The sequence below is a fragment of the Octopus bimaculoides genome, chromosome 2 (genome assembly GCF_046866305.1).
Source record: "Octopus bimaculoides isolate indiv1 chromosome 2, ASM4686630v1, whole genome shotgun sequence".
In the NCBI taxonomy this organism is placed as follows: domain Eukaryota; kingdom Metazoa; phylum Mollusca; class Cephalopoda; order Octopoda; family Octopodidae; genus Octopus; species Octopus bimaculoides.
Genome location: NC_142929.1, coordinates 27,227,326 through 27,245,380, shown reverse-complemented (window position 1 = coordinate 27,245,380; position 18,055 = coordinate 27,227,326). Strand labels below are relative to the sequence as shown.

The following is an 18,055-nucleotide window of genomic DNA, read 5'->3' as shown; positions in this document are numbered from 1 at the left end:
TATATATACATATATGTGTATATATATATGTATGTATATATGCATATATATTTGTGTATATACACGTTTATATATATAGATGTACATATATATATATATATATATATATATATATATATATATATATATATATATATATATGTGTATATATATAGTTGGAATTTACAAGAAAAGAAAAGACGAAGACAAGTGTATAAACAACAAACAGGTGTATTAGTTTAACACTCGGGAAGGTGAGAAAGTCTTTTACGTTTCGAGCCTACGCTCTTCAACCGAAAGGAACACGAGAAAATAAGCAGAGAGAGAATTAAAAAAAAAAGCTTCAGTCGCTAGCGGTCAATCATGGCGGCTGGCTGGACGGAGGTGGTCAGACAGGAGAGCTAGGAAGAACGGGAGATAATAAAGTAGTGGTGATCCCAAGACGAAAATGCGAGTGCGTATGTATGTGAGAGCGTGTTAGTGTGTGCGTGTAGATAGGGGCTGGTGACCTTGACGTGTAGATGTGTGCGTGTGTAGGTGTGTGGATGATGGTTGGGTGCTGTATATGTATATATATGCGCATTCACAGCATGAAGCAATTTCTTGGCCCACTTTCACCACGTTTTGACAGATTCAATCAATTAATGCTAAATATTGCATTAATGACGAAAATAATTATATTTGTGCTAACTACGAAATATATTTCCAACTCCATACCCCCTCCATCCTCTCTATTGTTAGCATTTGAACATCTGACATTATCTTTTAACTATTTCGATAGCATTTTTGTTCTTTGTGTTTTGTTGCCTTTTTAATGCACCTTTATTTTTCAATAACATCTCTAATTATTAAAGAAATATCAACCGAGTTAATATTAATTCGTTTAAAAGATCAGGCCTTCTACGTGTATTTCTCAAACTAACCACATATACGCGCACAAACACGCGTGCACACGCACGCACACACACGAACAGATACTTACAGACACATACACACAGAGACATTCCACCGATCGCTTCTTTATGATGTTAGGTATGTTGCTATCAGGTCATCCCATAAGTTCTGTCCGATTTTACCTTTTTTAAAATTGAATGAAATTTAATAGTATTTTAGAATGTCAAATGGAATTAAAAATTATTTTTATGCATTTGTGTACATTTAAACTAATTAAATATTATTTTACAGAATAATAGAATTAAAATTTCATTGATTAAAACCCTTTCTAACATGAAAGTATCCAAAGAGCATTTGAGGCACATAATGCTTTATGAGTACAGAAAAGGAAACTCTGCAGCCGAAGCGACTCGAAACATACACTCAGTTTATGGGAAAGAATGCTTGAATGAAAGAGCTTGAAGAAGATGGTTTGCAAAATTCAGAAGTGGAGATTTCAGTCTTGAAGATGAAGATCGAACAGGACGTCCAGTTGAGTTTCATGATAAGCTTCTTGAGGCATTACTTGAAGAAAATCCTGCATTATCAGTTGAAGAATTGGCAATAAAGCTTAGTTCAAACCACACAACTGTTCATCATCATCTTCAACAACTTGGAAAGGTTCCTAAACTTGGAAAATGGGTACCTCATGAATTGTTCGAAAGCAACTGCAAATCCCGAGTTCACATCTGCTCTTCTCTCCATTCTCGCGAACTCATTTCACCCTTTTTGGATAGACTTGTGACTGGTGACGAAAAATGAATATTCTATCGAAATGTTAAACGTCGTAAACAGTGGCTTGGTAAAAGGGAAAAAGCTCAACCACAACCGAGAAGGGAACTTCATGGGAAAAAGGTTCTTCTCTCTATCTGGTGGAATTGCAAAGGAGTAATTCACTTTAAATTGTTACTACCGAATGCATCAATCAATGCTAAAGTCTACTGTCAGCAATTAGAGCATTTGAACCAAGCTTTGAAGAAAAAAAGACCCGCTTTAGTGAATCGTAAAGGAGTGTTGTTTCATCAGGACAATGCGCGACCCCACACTGCAAAGACCACGTCACAGAAGATCGAAGAGCTTGGTTGGGAAAAAATTCCTCATCCACCTTGCTACCATTTGTTTCGTAGTTTACAGAATCATTTCGGGGACATAACTTTCGCTAGTCAGGAGGAGGTCGAAACTGACATTTTAGATTTCGTCGCTTTGAAACCAAAAGAGTTTTACATTGATGGGATTAAAAAACTTGTAAGTAGATGGAAGGAAGTCATTGATAATCAAGGAAAACACATTGATGATTAAATTTCAATTAAATATATTTGATCACTTGTTGTCTTTATTCAAAATTCGGACAGAACTTATGGGATGACCTGATATATGTGTATATATTTGTTGGTGTGAATATTATACATATATGTGTGGATGTTTTCGCGCGTCTGTATTGCGTGTACAATGGATAAAATGCTGAGGGAGATTGATTGAAGGGGTTTGGTAGAGAATAAGGAATATGTGGATAGAAGTGAGGTGGAGAGGAAATGACAGAGTATGTAAAATATAACGCAAATAATAAGCTAAATACAACTCACCAATCGTTGGAAAATTCGATTCGTGATGAGGGCAATAATGAGAATAAGAATGCCCGATGAAAAATAGACGATGGCTGATATTTTAGCATCTGAAGATACTAAAAGAAAAAAAAAATGTGCCTTGTTAGTATAACACAAGTGACTCAACCAAATAACGTACATTTACGCACATCGATGCACCAGTAAACAGGCATTTACACATACAAAATAAGCTTATATAAAAAAATAAAGAAAATGGACCTTCTGTCGATTTTGGCAATGGTTATTTCAGTTGTTTGATCAAGGAAATTACCTAATCATTGCATTATATTTTAAGCGGCTGAATATTCCACACATTCTTGAAATCTTAATTTAATTTCTCAAGTATTTACCGGAGTTTTAATCAGCCGGAAGGTTTCTCGTAACATCAGTGACTGTTTTATTCACTTTTTCCTGTGTCAAAGAAAATGAATTCTCACGCACCATTGAAAGGGCACAAAATAGCTGAAATGCGTTGACGCTCTCGCTGGCGCCTGCTCGGATGAGTTTCTGTCTGTCTCTGATACTTATTATATTTCTAACACAGCAAATCCATAAGAGATGTTATCTCTGAACAAATACTGCAGTAACTGCCGGATCGACACTATCTATAAAGTGCGTAGACACATACAATAGGAATACAAAATACAAAATGGCTGATAGTTAGAAAGGTGAGACACACATAAGAAAGAAGGAAACAAAGGACCACTGATGAGGTCACAGAAGTGTGACGAAAGAACTCTGGCCGAAATAAGATTAAGATTAATGTAATATAAAGCTGAAGCAAATTAACACCAAATATACAGTGCGTGTGTTTTTATTGGCTAAACTGGCAATATGACCATCCCCAAGTACAACAACATCTGTTTCAACACACGATTTCACATCAAAAATCTTGCAAAACAAATATATATATATATATTCATACATATGTGTGTGTGTGTGTATGTATGTCTTTGAGTCAGTGTTTGTCCTCCCCCATTACCTCTTGACAATCGGTGTTTGTGTATTTACGTCCTCGTAACTGACCGGTTCGGCAAATAGACCAATAGAATTAAAAAATAGGGGTCGATATGGAAACGATGTGGATTCTTAAAGAAATAAAAGAGAACACTTTTATACTTACTATTTAATCGGTTCATGTCGGAAAAAATCCATTGAGTAATATAATCTTTAATAGATTTTTTTAATAATTCATATCGTTTCCATATTGATTTTTTAAAATTGTAGCTAATTGCTTTTATCTTTAAACATTTTTATATATATTCAATCGAAAGTTAAGCTATATTTGTTCCTTCCTGCAAAGTTTTAATACTTTCCACTGTATATAGCAATGTAATTAAAGAATATACTGATACTTAAGAAAAATGAATTCATGGCATTTTAAACTGGAAAACAATATTGGCATGAAAAACGTCAGTGGTGATTACGTTCATGCAAATCACTTGAAATATTACTGGCATAACTCACTAAATAAAAGGAACGATCAAGTGATAACCTGCAAAGCATAATGAGACAATAGTTATGCAAATAAATCCTTATATATATATATATATATATATATATATATGTGTGTGTGTGTGTGTGTGTGTGTGTGTGTGTATGTATATATATATGTATATATGTATATATATATATATATATATATATATATATATATATATATATATATATATATATATATATATATATACATATATATATATATATATATATATATATATATATATATATATATATATATATATATCGGCAACAGATGAGATCGAGAGAATCTGAATACAGAAAACACTTTCAAGCGCTCAAATGATCCACCTTGATGAAGGAAGTTCTGGAGTTTACCAATGTTTGTTTGCATCTATTACTGGATGCAAATTTTTGATCAGCTATATCTGCCAATATTGTGAAGTAACTCCGAACATTCAGAAACAGCTGTCGGACTTGTAACTTCTCACTTCTAATTCTTTGAGTGTATGTAATCTGAGTAGGTTTGTTCTATATATATATATATATATATATATATATATATATATATATATATATATATATATATATATATATATATATATATTTATACTTGATTGTTTATCGTCTGAAAAGTTTGTGTCCGCCTTCTCATTTTACATGTATACGTGTATATATATTTTGTACATTAAAGCCTAAAGTTTTATATGTTTATTTGAATCATTGTCTGTCTCTATATGCATGTTTGTAATACACACACACACACACACACACACACACACACACACACACATACACACACACATATGTATATACACAAGCATGCGCACATGCGTATGCTACAGACACTCGTAACCTTAAAGTCATCATCGAGAAGACTAAGCTGATTTTTATCACAAAGCTTAATTCAAATCGTGATATGGTAGAGGATACGATTCAAGCTTTCGCGCTGCTGGACCAAACCTTTTAAACATTTGGTCACATGCATAGAAACACATACATACACACATATGCAAACACACAAGTACCACTCACGTATGAATCTATATTCACTGTTTAAATGAAATTGTTGTTGTTGGCACTCCGTCGCTTACGACGTCGAGGGTTCCAGTTGATCCAATCAACGAAACAGCCTGCTCGTGAAATTAACGTGCAAGTGGCTGAGCACTCCACAGACACGTGTACCCATAACGTAGTTCTCGGGGATATTCAGCGTGACACAGTGTGACAAGGCCGACCCTTTGAATTTCAGGCACAACAGAAACAGGAAGTAAGAGTAAGAGAAAGTTGTGGTGAAGGAGTACAGCAGGGTTCGCCACCATTCCCCGCCGGAGCCTCGTAGAGCTTTAGGTGTTTTCGCTCAATAAACACTCACAACGCCCGGTCTGGGAATCGAAACCGCGTTCCTCTGACCGCGTGTCCACTGCCCTAACCACTGGGCCATTGCGCCTCCACTTAAATGAAATAAACTTTGTATATACTTCACGAATTTAAGTTTTAGAATAAAAAGGTGGCATACTTTGTAAGGTTAAATACACTTGATCAAGTCGCTTCCAATACTCACTGATACTCACTGATCAAGTCCTGACTGATTAAAAGGCAGAGCCAGACTCTTATGAGATTCGAAGTCAAAATGTAAAAGTTTCTGCTACTTAACTACTTTAATAACGATTTCTCATGCAGTTACAGACTGCGAATTCTTGTAAAGGAGAAATATAGTTGATTGCATCAACTTTAGTTCTTTTTTATAGTATAGTCAGGAAGACTTTTATTGCTAATAGGTGAACAATCAATAATTTGATAACAATACTGGAAAGAGAATTGAAATTAAAATCCGACGCGGGTTATCAAATAGGTTTGCATGATGCTGAGAAACACTGGTTTCAAATTTTAGCAAAAGGCCAGTAATTTCGGGGGAAGGACAAGTTGATTACGTCGACCTCAGTACTCAATAGATACTTATTTCATCAACAACTCCGAAAGGATGAAAGGTGAAGTCGACCTCAGCGGAATATGAACTCAGTGTAAAGACGACTGAAATGCTGTTAAGCATCTTTCCCGGCGTGCTAACGATTCTGCCAGTTCGCCTCCTTAATGCTGAGAAATATTGCTTACTCTAAAGGGTATGTAAAGTTTTATTTTCTCTCGTTTAGAGATTAGTATATTTATGAAGTACCCTTAGAAGTTATAGAAATACACAGAAGCTTATAAAGGTGAACTACACCTCTACATGGTATTTGCTGATGCGTAAATTATTGAACTAATGAACAAGCAGGGAGCTTCCTACGAAGCAGCTATATCTCTCTACAGTTTTTTAAAAAGGGAAGATGTTATGTACTATAGTTCTAGATACCTCTGCAAAATCGAAATTATCGCTGGTAGAATAATTCTACCATAGATCTTCTCCGTCAAGTGTACACACAGTTTTAACAATAAAACAACAACAACATCCTCATCACCATCAGCAACAACGGCGACAACAATAACAATAACCAATTTAAAATATATGGATTGGAGCATTGAAAGACAAGTACTTTGGATATCGACATTTCGACTGCGAAGTGGCGGCAATGGAATACAAACAATTGACCTTTCAGTCAGTCAGCCGATACCCTATTGACCGGTTGTTATACCCTAATCAATAACGCAATCAATATCGATTTCAGCTAGAAATCTAATCAATAAGGAAGTAATTTCTATATTTACTTACTTGCAATACTTATAATTTGCGATACGGACGTTAATATGCCACAAGAATTCTGGAAGTAAAAATACAGAAAATTAAAGGTATTCTTCATATAATACCTGCAGAAAAAGAAAAAAAAAATCAGCACCTTAAATTCAAGTAAAATATTGGTTTCAAATTTTGGCACAAGGCCAGCAATTTCGGGGGAGAGGTAAGTTAATTACATCAACTGGTACTTACTTTATCAATCCCGAAAGAATGAAAGGCAAAGTCGAATTTCGCGGTATTTGAACTCAGAACGTAAAGACGGACGAAATGCTACTAAGCATTTCGCCCGGCGTGCTAACGATTCTGTCACCTCGTCGCCTTAAATTTAAGTAAAATATTGTCAATAAATGTAACAATCAGCCTGTAAGCTTTCAGTAACTTAACCCTAAGACATTTTATTTTATCTAGTATATATTAATCACAGTATGTGAGTGCATATTAACTAATGCATACATTTCCACAATTCTCAATTGATTTTCACCAAACTTTGCACACACATTACTTTTGTCCTAAGGATGGTCATGCACTATAACATTTTGGCCAGAGCTCCATCGTAAACGTACGAACCAGGAAAAACGGTTCTCTAATTCGTTGTATGCATATAGTTTTTTGCATGTAAGGTCTTCCATACTTTTTAAATCTATATGGTCGTATATTGGCATTAGAGAATATGTTTTAGTGGTTTTCATATTTATTATTTATTATTTATTTATATGTTGTAATTGACTATTATTATTTTCTATATTTTCTTATATGTGTATTGGGGTGTATTTTGTTATTAAGTATTTTAGTTAGAGAATATTATGAAAGTGTAAGGATTTTGTCTACTTATTTATTTCGACTGTTTTCCATACATTTTAATCTATATGGTCGTATATTTTCATTACAGAATATTTTTTTTTATTTATTATTTGTCTGCCTTACAACGCGACATCTTTTCACTGCAAACTGCTAAAGACAAAAGATAATACAGAGCTGGTAGACGAAAGACAAGAGAGAGAGAGAGATAGATAGATAGATAGAGAGAGAGAGAGAGAGAGAGAGAGAGAGAGAGAGAGAGAGAGAGTGAGAGAGAGAGTGAGAGAGAGAGGGAGAGAGGAGAGAGAGAGAGAGAGAGAGAGAGAGAGAGAGAGAGAGAGAGAGAGAGAGAGAGAGAGAGAGAAAACAAAAAGATAAGAACAAAAAGAAAAACGAGGCAAAGTGGGAACCTCTACGAGGATGATCGTTGGAAGAAATAGCAACCAAATATCTCTCAAACCTTATCGTATTATCATAGAAAAGGGACAGACAGTGGATAATGTGGTCATACATTATTTAGCAAAAAAGGAAAATTGAATGTTTGTGGTCGGAACGCCTTTGATTTGCTTCAACAGAGCTTGATTTGAGGGGTTAAGCAGCAACAATTGCAGCATCATCGCTGAAACCATCAGTCCCCTACTACCTTCTTCCTCCTTCCTCTTCCTCCCCATCATACTCTTTTTTTCAAGGTGTGTTGCTTTTTGAAAATGTAAAAAAAGAAAAAAAAAATTGTAATAGAAATTCCAAATTACTTACAGCTCCAATTAACACAGCATTAATGTATTTTCCTGGCAATACAGAACTAATCCCAAACAAATTATTCTGGAAAATCGAAGTTGCAGCTGAAACAGAACCAAAATGAAGATTGATATCTTTGCATAAGAGAACAACAACATCTTTAAGGCATAAAAGACAAAGACATTCTTCTGCTGCTAAATAGCTTCTCTGGCTCTCTATTCTCTTTGGTAATGTTATTTCCAATAACTTTTGAGGGCTACATGTAAAAAGTTCGTTTTAATTTCTTTATCTTACTTTTGAAATATCAAAATGATAAAACGTCTTTATGAATCGAAATTCAGGGTTAATAGGTGTATCTGAAATTGAAATTCGAACTCAAATGTATTGATTGCGATATAATCTGTATATTGTGTACAGACATTCAATTCATCGACATCCAGTACTTCTATCCAGGTTAAACACCTTTTCGAGGTTAGATATATTTCAAAAGAACAGAATACGCAAAAATTACTCTACCTTACTGTGTTATATCGACCGACATTTAAAACACGGGGGCTATAAGAAGTTACGATCTGACATAAGGAAAATATATGATAGTATAGAGAATTAAGTGAGCTGGTCACCTCACGACAGATGAAACATGCAGGGGGTTGAGAGAAGGTGAGTTAAATAACAAAATTAATAATAGTAATAATCGTTTCTACTAAAGGCATAAGGCCTGAAATTTGGGGGTGGGTGGGAGTGGAGGGGAATAGTCGATTACATCGACCTCAGTGTTTCACTGGTACTTAATTTATCGACCCCGAAAGGATGAAAGACAAAATTGATCTCGGTGGAATTTGAACTCAGAACGTAAAATTTTAGAAATAAGATGCTAGAAATAGCATCTTATAAAAAAACAGCAAGCACGTATTGGACAATGTAAATATAAGTGTACAAAGAAACTCTTTGATCATGCTTAAAATCTTTAATACAGGTCTGCTTTACAAGGGCAAAACGGCATCAAAAACAACGTCTTCTGCTAATATCATCGTTTGGTTGGTGTATCTTAAACGATAGCAGGAGTTAGTAGATATTAGGTTATCCCAGATTATTCTTTGAAAAGCTTGTGGCGAATAGTTTGAGACTAGGGATCGTGACTATGAATCTCAAATATTCCATCGGTCGTGAGGCGGTCATTTATAGGTGTTTTGTTCAGTTAGATAAAACATGGTACATATGCTCGACATTAGTCACTGAATAAGTCAAATTACATAGATAGATCTTTGATAGAACTATTTTATAAATGTAGAATATAACATAATTGTTTTTATATACTTACAATTAATCATTATCACTGTACAAAGTGTAAGAATGAAAAATACTTTTATCCCTATAATAGATTAAAATAAAGGTCCATTATATATAGAAGAAAAACGTCCATAAACATTTAGGGACAGTGAAAAAACATTCAGTGATGTAGTGAATTAAATATCGAACTCTCTTTTAATTGAATGAATATTTTGTGTTGCTAATGATTCTTAAATATTTATTACAAATATCTTTACTATTAAAATACTCTATTTGATTAGCAATGCTAAGAATGAATAAGTAACATTCTAAATTTAAATAAAACATATAATCGAATACGTGAGGGAATTCCATGTTATGTATGTCCTATATATATTATTTCATTGCTCAATAGTCTTTTCTTCATAAAATGTTAAGACGTGTATCGATACTCAGATGTCGAACTACGAGTAGATCACTCTCGATATTTATCATTGTCTTAATACTTATATCACCGTCCATGTACTTACATACATTTATCCCTGTTCAAATACTTATATTTACCTCTATTCATATAAATTTATCACTTTTGATATACTTACAGATTTATCACTGCGTAAATGTATTTTCACAAATATTTGTATGTTTGTTTATCTACATCATTGGTTACTTACATGAACTGGTGTCCAAACACGCCAACACTATCGTCATGGCTAGTAGTATGATCATAATAATTTTGGCTGCAACAATCCGAATTGGAGACGCTCCACTGAAATTAAACAGAAACCAAGGAAAATAAGCATTGTTAACATTATCTTCTCTGAATTAGTTACGATAACTGGACTATTTTGAAATTAGAATAACTAGAATTCAGAGACTTTTTCAGATAACACGCTTTTTTATGGGATATGTGAACAACATAATTTATAAAATACGACTCATACGGTTTCTCTTATATAAAATATCTCCTTTGCGAAAATGAGAGAAAGAAAAGGGATTAAAATCAATATAATAATGTTTAGATATCATTTTGCATATAATAGTGAAGAACATCGAATATGAAAGTTAAAAATCGTAGCCAGGTCCAACTCTGATTCGGTTATGATTTTTAGTTATTGACATTTTCTTATGCTTTTTTTATGGCTTCATCGGAGGAAGAAGGGCAACAATGAAGCCTTTTTCAGGGCGTCTGCACTGGTAGTGAAAAAAGAAGAAAATTACAGGCTGCTGTACTAGAAACAGCGTAGCGAATTAGCCTCAGTCTGGAAGCTTGGTTCGACCGTTACCAAAAGAGTAGGTTCTGCTAAAGGCAACCAATGCCAGGTGGGTGTGTTAAAACAGAGAAGATTTAGTCTACCCCCTCAAAAATGGATACAATCCATCCAAAGGATTCCTACAATCCATCCAAAGGATTGCCTTGAGGCAATCCGAGATTGTTATAGCCGACATTTGTTCAAGACGTAGAGCTGTAGGAACATAACAAACCACGTGGTTGCGACGCGAACTTCTTAACTACACCGCCATATCTGTTTCCCAAACTACTTCACTAGTGAGATTTCTTAAATGCATGAGAGAAAGTAAATAACAGTAAAGTAATTTCTTAGCTAGGTCTGTGTTTCAATTACTTCTTTTTGTTGGGAACTTCAATATATTTAGGTCATATTAAGAAACAAGAGGAAAAACATGACCGTCACATTTTCTAGATTCCCGCCATTACATGTTTCTCAGGAAGAAGTCAATCAATACGATAAATCTAAAGTGCAATAGTTGATTATATGTGTATTGAATTTATCGAGTAGAATCGATTTTCTTTTATCAGATGGTTGAAACTACAAATCAATGTTGCTCTGTAAAATGAAAATGAATTATTTATTTTAGAATACCATGTAAAAAAAAAAATCAGTGAATCTAATACCAAAGTTTTCATTGTTAACAAACAAAAGTTTAATAGAAGAAGGATGAATGCATTAGCAATTGATTTTATCACTTTGTTATTTTAATATCAACCCTAGATGACATATTGTACCAGACAAACATTCTAACTCAGAACACAAGGCGTGGATGAAGTAGATTCCATAAGGTATGATGGTCAGCTTTTCAGAGTATGAGAAAAGTGTAAAATTCTTTTGTTTCTTAACATTCATGTCCACAGTCGTATTGGTTTGGCAACTAAGTTCCCGCTGTTTTTTAAAATTTAAATTTTTAAAAAGGTTTAATAAAAAATAACAACTAATTAATCAATAATGTATTCACCCTTGTATTCAACACGGTTATTCAAGAGAAAAGACCTAATCGTCAGCATGGAGTTCTTCTGCTGCACGACAACGCCCGCCCTCATATCGCCAATATGACCAAGGAAGCCATTCAAACGCATGGCTGGGAAGTGCTGCCACACCCGCCGTACTCTCCTGATTTGGCACCAACGGATTTCCACACACACACACACACACACACACACACACACACACACACACACACACACACACACACACACACACACACACACACACACACACACTCACACACGCAATCAAACAAGTTTACATGCTCTCATGCGCATGAATACACAAACACACACACACACACCACACACACACATGTAAACACACACGCATACTTACGCACGCACACAAAGACGCCTTTCCTCGAAATCCACTCGATATATTTATTTTTCTTACTACATTCAAACTGTTATTCCTTCATATGTATCCATAATCTAGGCTTTCGAACATAAGAATTACTTCCTTTTTCTTTATTTTAGAATTTTCTGTTTTCTGCTTTACTCTTTTGCCCTTTATTTTGTTATCACCATTTCTCTCCTTTACTCTCTCTCTCTCTCTCTCTCTCTCTCTCTCTCTCTCTCTCTCTCTCTCTCTCTCTCTCCCTCTATCTTTCACACTCTTCTTCGCATCTTACTTCACTCTGTTGTGTAAGATATGACCTATCGCGTATTTAAACTTTAACATCATTTGCTTTAGGTACATTGCACTTTAGTTGCCTTACTAACTGTTACTTTTGGCATCGAAAAAAATAAACGGTATAGAGTAACTCTAGGAAAGTGAGAATAAGGCTAGAAAAACAAACTACTGTTAAGTAAATTTGATCGAAATATCTGTGGGGAGATGATCTGGAGCATAGATATAAAATGAGGGTAGTCAAAACATCAGCAAACAACTGTGGGAATAATGAGTAAGGTGGGCAATAAAACTAATCACTGAAAGCCAGCGAAGCCCATGAAAGTTTTACATGTCGCATCTTAAATATAACGGTTAGACGTTGTTCTAGTTAATTAACCCCAGGTTGGCCCTAAGCAATTAGATCCCTGATTAAAATCGTTCATATCTATTTGGGGCTGACTAGAACTACAATATCATTTTTCAAGACAATAGGCTGCTTCTTGAGGGACATTTCGCTGCAGTTTTTAGCACATTACAGTCTTTTTATCGTAAAGACATTGTATATTGTTTTTGTGACAACGTCGTATCGCCTTGATGACATTTTTGAGCAGCTGCTGATATGTTTGATGTCTCCGTGTATGTATGTATGTATGTATGTATGTATGTATGTATGTATGTATGTATGTATCTTTTGGCAAAAAAAAAATAGTGACCATGACCGTTTTAAAAGCATCTGAGACGGGTGGGAAGGAGAAAGGAACATATCTTCAAACTAAAACACTGGCTCGAACACTTGAAACTGAGTGGACTTTGCCAACGGTATTCTCACTTTTTACAGACGAATGAGAAGATACGCTAACGAGGTAATCATTAAATGGTCTTCTGACCTGCTAGAAGTATCAGCCAAATCTCCCTCAAATCATAATGTAACCTCTTAATTTAGATGAGCATATATGCAATACATACACTCACGAAAAATAAGTCACAAATGATGAATAATGGCAATAATATTATGAAAAGACTCGTCATAAATCATAATATAATGAAAAGACTAGTCAAAAGTCATAAGAATAAAAGGCTTATCACATAAAATCATGAAAAGGCTTACCACAAAAAAGCCTGCAAAACATTTATCAGTTATACAGTGCTGTCAGTTTCTGCAATGGTGAGTCAAATATCGTATAGTATATATTTAGAGTTACGGGAATACGACTAGCGTGAAATAAGTTTTAGGCATAGACATATTCAGTCACGGACTGAAAACGAACCTTAGGATTCTTCAGCCAGTGTTATCTCACACCTTTCTCGACTTATCCTGAAATATCTTCGGACTGATGAACAGTTATGAATTATCCTCCTATACTAGTTTTGCTCTAACAATGGTCATGATAAAGATAATGACAGAGATGATGATAATGTTATGTTAATTTCATACACTGACATGATTTGTAGGGAAAAGCCAATTGGATTTTATTTGTACGAGAAGGCAAATACAATAACTGCGTGATTTGATTTCTTAAGAATATAGAAGTGTGTTAAACATCTTACCTGTTTCGAGTAATAAACGTATTCAATACAGAAAATATGACACTCGGAACCATGGAACATATTGTGATGTAACTCATGAAATTAGTCTTGTATTCATTGATTTCTTGGTCGGTACCGTTGGTGGAAAGTTTGTAGTTTTCAAAATACTAGAAAAGTAAATAAACGCTGTTTAGCAATTTTCTTGTTTCAGATTTTATGGTCGTAATTGTTTAGCCCTGATCGAGCAGACAGAATTATGATTAAAGGCAGTCTAATCATGACCTTCCATTCTTGTTACGGTTATCTATAGCTATGTTATCTAGTGTCCATTTTTTTTTGTTTAAGAAGATAAGGTGTAATTTAAAGACGAATTAGGAGCTGTTTCTTGCAGGATGTGCGACTACGTAGAATATACCTTGTTGGTTTATGTAGAGGTTAACATTATGGACTAACTTTCTTGTTATATCTATATAAACATCTTAATATAACCTATTTTCTAGCAAGAACAATCTTAGCGGTGTTAGCCACAAAACGAGCCAAGGATAGAGTCACTCTGTGGTATCTCGGTAGCTAGAAATAGCAACTGAAATACCACACAGAAATCTCCGTTAAATCACGTCTATACCTTCTTCAAATGGAAGAATGCATAATGTCGTCCTAGAAATACGTAGTCTATAACACCATTGAGGTTACTTTTCTGAGGGTGTCTGGCATTAACAGTTCTACGATATTAGATACTTCTGCTCCATCGTAGATACTCACGGAAACGTTGATCAAAGAATTATCTTTCTTTTAAACCATATAAAAATCGCCATAGTATAAGAGCAACTTCCTAGTGTTCGTTATAGTCTTGGTATTGAGATCGCTAATTGCACTTAACCTTAAGTATTTTCCCTACACAGTAGCTACAATGGCCTTAAAGCCCTCAGCAGTAACATTATACACAAGGGGTTTGTGCCAAACTATTACTTGATTGATTTTGACCGCTGAGAATCGAATAACCGATGTTTTGTCAATTCAACCATTCATTTCAAATGTTGACTGATTGAGCACAGGTGATGCGAAACTGTAGCACTAGAGTAAATCGCCGATTCCTAGTATTGAAAACTCTTAATTTCGTTGCAAATAAGAACATATGCTTGCGTAATATCTTTCATTCTTTATCCTTTATTTGTTCTAGTCATTAGACTGCAGTCATTATGAGACACAAACTTGAAGAATTTTAGTCTAAAGATTCGATCCCATTACTTAATCCAATTTAAGATTGGTACTCATTCTATCGGTCTGTATTGCCGAACTGCTAAGTTATGGGGACGTAAACTCATCAGCACCAGTTATCTAGTAGTGATGGAGAGAAACACAGGCACAAAGACACACACACACACGACGGGCTTCTTTCAGTTTCCGTCTACCAAACGCACTCATAAGACCTTGACCGACTCGAGGCTATAGCGGAAGACACTTGCCCAAAGTGCTACACAGTGGGACTGAATCCGGAACCATGTGAATGGGAAGCAGATTTCTTATCACACAGCCATACATACATACATCCAGACATATATAAACTTAGGTTTAAGCAACGTCATACTGAGTAATGTTATGTGGTAAAATAAAATACTTACTGATTTCGCATTTATGAACATATTCCATGGCATTAAAGTAGCCAATCCTTGGATTATCAGGATAATTTGAACAATGTTCCATCTAATAATAATAATAATAATGATAATAATAATAATAATAATAATAATAATAATAATAATAATAATAATAATAATAATAATAATAATAATGGTTTTAAATTTTTCCACAAGGGCAGCAATTTTTGGGGAGGGAATAAGGTCGATAACAACGACCCCAGTGTTCAACTGGTACTTATTTTATCGACCCCGAAACGATGAAAGGTAAAGTCGAACTCGACGGAATTTGAAATAATAATAATAATAATAATAATAATAATAATAATAATAATAATAATAATAATAACAATAACAAAAATAATAATAATGATAATCTCGAATGTGGAATCTAAAAACAGAAACAATTCCTATCATAGTAGGTGCCTTAGGTATAATAAAAAAATATTCAGACAAATACATAACAAAACACCAGGACTTACAAATATATATAACATACAGAAAATTGCACTACTGGGCACTGCACACATCCTACGCAAAACACTTCCAATACAGTAACCATAAGAGCATCACAGCAAACCACAGCACATACCCAAGGCACACAGAGCTGCGCTCGGTAGTGAAGTGAAAGCACGTTATAAAAATAAAACTACTGAACAATAATAATAATAATAATAATAATGGTTTGAAATTTTGGCACAAGGACAGAAATTTTTTAGCGGAATGGGTAAATTGATACTATTACATTCATATTTGATGGATATCTTATTTTATAGACCTCCAAATGATGATAGGCAAAACAGATCTCGGCAGCATTTGAACTCAAAACGTAAAGATGGAGGCAACTCATAGCATTTTAATGTTTTCGTAGAACTTTCGTCAGCTTCTTTTTCAGTTCCAAGCCTCACCTGAACAGTGCCAGAAGTCTTGCTTGAGGAACGTAGATTTTTATACACCAGATTAGTTTAATGTACTTTTCAAACTGGGTCACTCAAATCATTTTTGTATATCGTTGTTTTCCTTTGGGCTTCCGCTTGAGAGTAAAAGCGGTGTGTTTAGATAAATTATTCTACCATTTTTGTTGAGATGAGATTTTGTATTCCTTACTTCTTCTAAAAGATTCTTTATATCCAACTTAACGTGGATGTTCTGTCGGACGCTTCATTATTTACCTTGAGAAAATCTCCCATATGGAAGCATGATGCACAAAAGCACGCATGTTTATATCGTTGGTAGACGAGAATCGTCTACTGCAGGAGCAAGAATAGCAAGATCACATGATTTCGATGTACCCCGTCTCATCTGCGTTAGACGTCCGGTAGCCGTATACCAGCGGGATCTCACTGCCAACCATATATAGAATATCAGTGAATTTTCAGGCACCGATGTCACAAATAGCCATCAAGCTTTTAAAAAATTGATTATTAGTTACAGAAGTAGTATTAGTACCAAAAGACATTTTTTTCGGCGTTCCAACAAAACTTCTACGCTAATACCTTTTGGATTTAATACTGCTTCTGTCGCTAATAATTACACTGCCTCTAATTTTCACTTTGCACTTTGTTTGCAATCCTTAGTATTTACTGGTTTTATTGAATTAAAGCTTGTGCTGGTAGTGGATACCGTGTTTGTTTCCGTATTCTCTTCGTTTTGCATGACACTGTCGTTAGTTATGTTAGTATTTGCAGAGCTCTGGCGTATGATGCCAAGCTTTTTCAAGAGCTATTATGAAAATAATTTGTCATTGGCACCTGACCCCAGTCTCTTTTCATTTGTGTCATTTCCGTCGCCTTTGTTGCTATCGTTGCTATTGTTATTTATACATTCTCTACATTATTAACATTGGACGGCTATGTGTCTTCATCTTTGTTGTTCAATTGATTTACTCTCCAGCCTTCATCAGGTGTCCTAGTAGAATTTTGAACCTAATCCTGGGTTCTCGTTCGTAAGGTATTTTTTGCTAATGTTATTATTATTATTATTATTATTATTATTATTATTTATTCAAGGCACTGCCTGCAATTGAACTCGCAATCTAAGGGTTAGTAGCCTGCGCTCTAAACCATTACGTTATATACCTGTGAGCAATTATAGAGTGAATTTTTGGGTTTATACGCCTAATATTTTTGTACCCTTCCTTAATACCGGTCCCCATATTCTACTCATATCTGCACTAGGTCTGCTTAGGAGGTTATCGTGTCCTAGCATATGTGCTGCCTCTTTTAGTTTTCGTATTTTCTAGTGGTGTTCTCTGTCTATTATCTCAACTTCATACCACAGGGGAAGGTGGTCTCTGCTTTTCCTTACATGATCAGCTATACCCGATTTTTCAACATCTTCTCGTATCACAGCTTTACGATGTTTCTCTACCCATGTTAATTATTGTAGGTGGTAATGAGAAATTATTTTCATAAAAGCTCTTGAAAAAGCTATCTTTTCCCTCGATTTCAGGAGTCATTTTTTTTTTTAATATGTAAC

General features: G+C 34.7%; 1 protein-coding gene across 8 annotated transcripts in view; it reads right to left on the bottom strand.

Annotated features, from left to right (window-relative positions):
• The window catches only part of LOC106868784 (equilibrative nucleoside transporter 1), a 94,573-nt gene that overhangs the window by 28,036 nt on the left and 48,482 nt on the right, over positions 1–18,055 (bottom strand). For 6 of the 8 annotated variants that reach the window (XM_089341904.1, XM_089341926.1, XM_089341917.1 and 3 more), the window contains exons 4-10: positions 15,563–15,644; positions 13,962–14,107; positions 10,191–10,285; positions 9,569–9,619; positions 8,266–8,351; positions 6,688–6,736; positions 2,496–2,593 (exon numbers count right to left, since the gene is read on the bottom strand). In XM_089341904.1, coding sequence (XP_089198030.1) covers positions 2,496–2,593; positions 6,688–6,736; positions 8,266–8,351; positions 9,569–9,619; positions 10,191–10,285; positions 13,962–14,107; positions 15,563–15,644 — 607 coding nt within the window. The remainder of the gene's footprint in view (positions 1–2,495; positions 2,594–6,687; positions 6,737–8,265; positions 8,352–9,568; positions 9,620–10,190; positions 10,286–13,961; positions 14,108–15,562; positions 15,645–18,055) is intronic. The other 2 variants (XM_089341899.1, XM_089341911.1) reach the window with 1 other exon arrangement.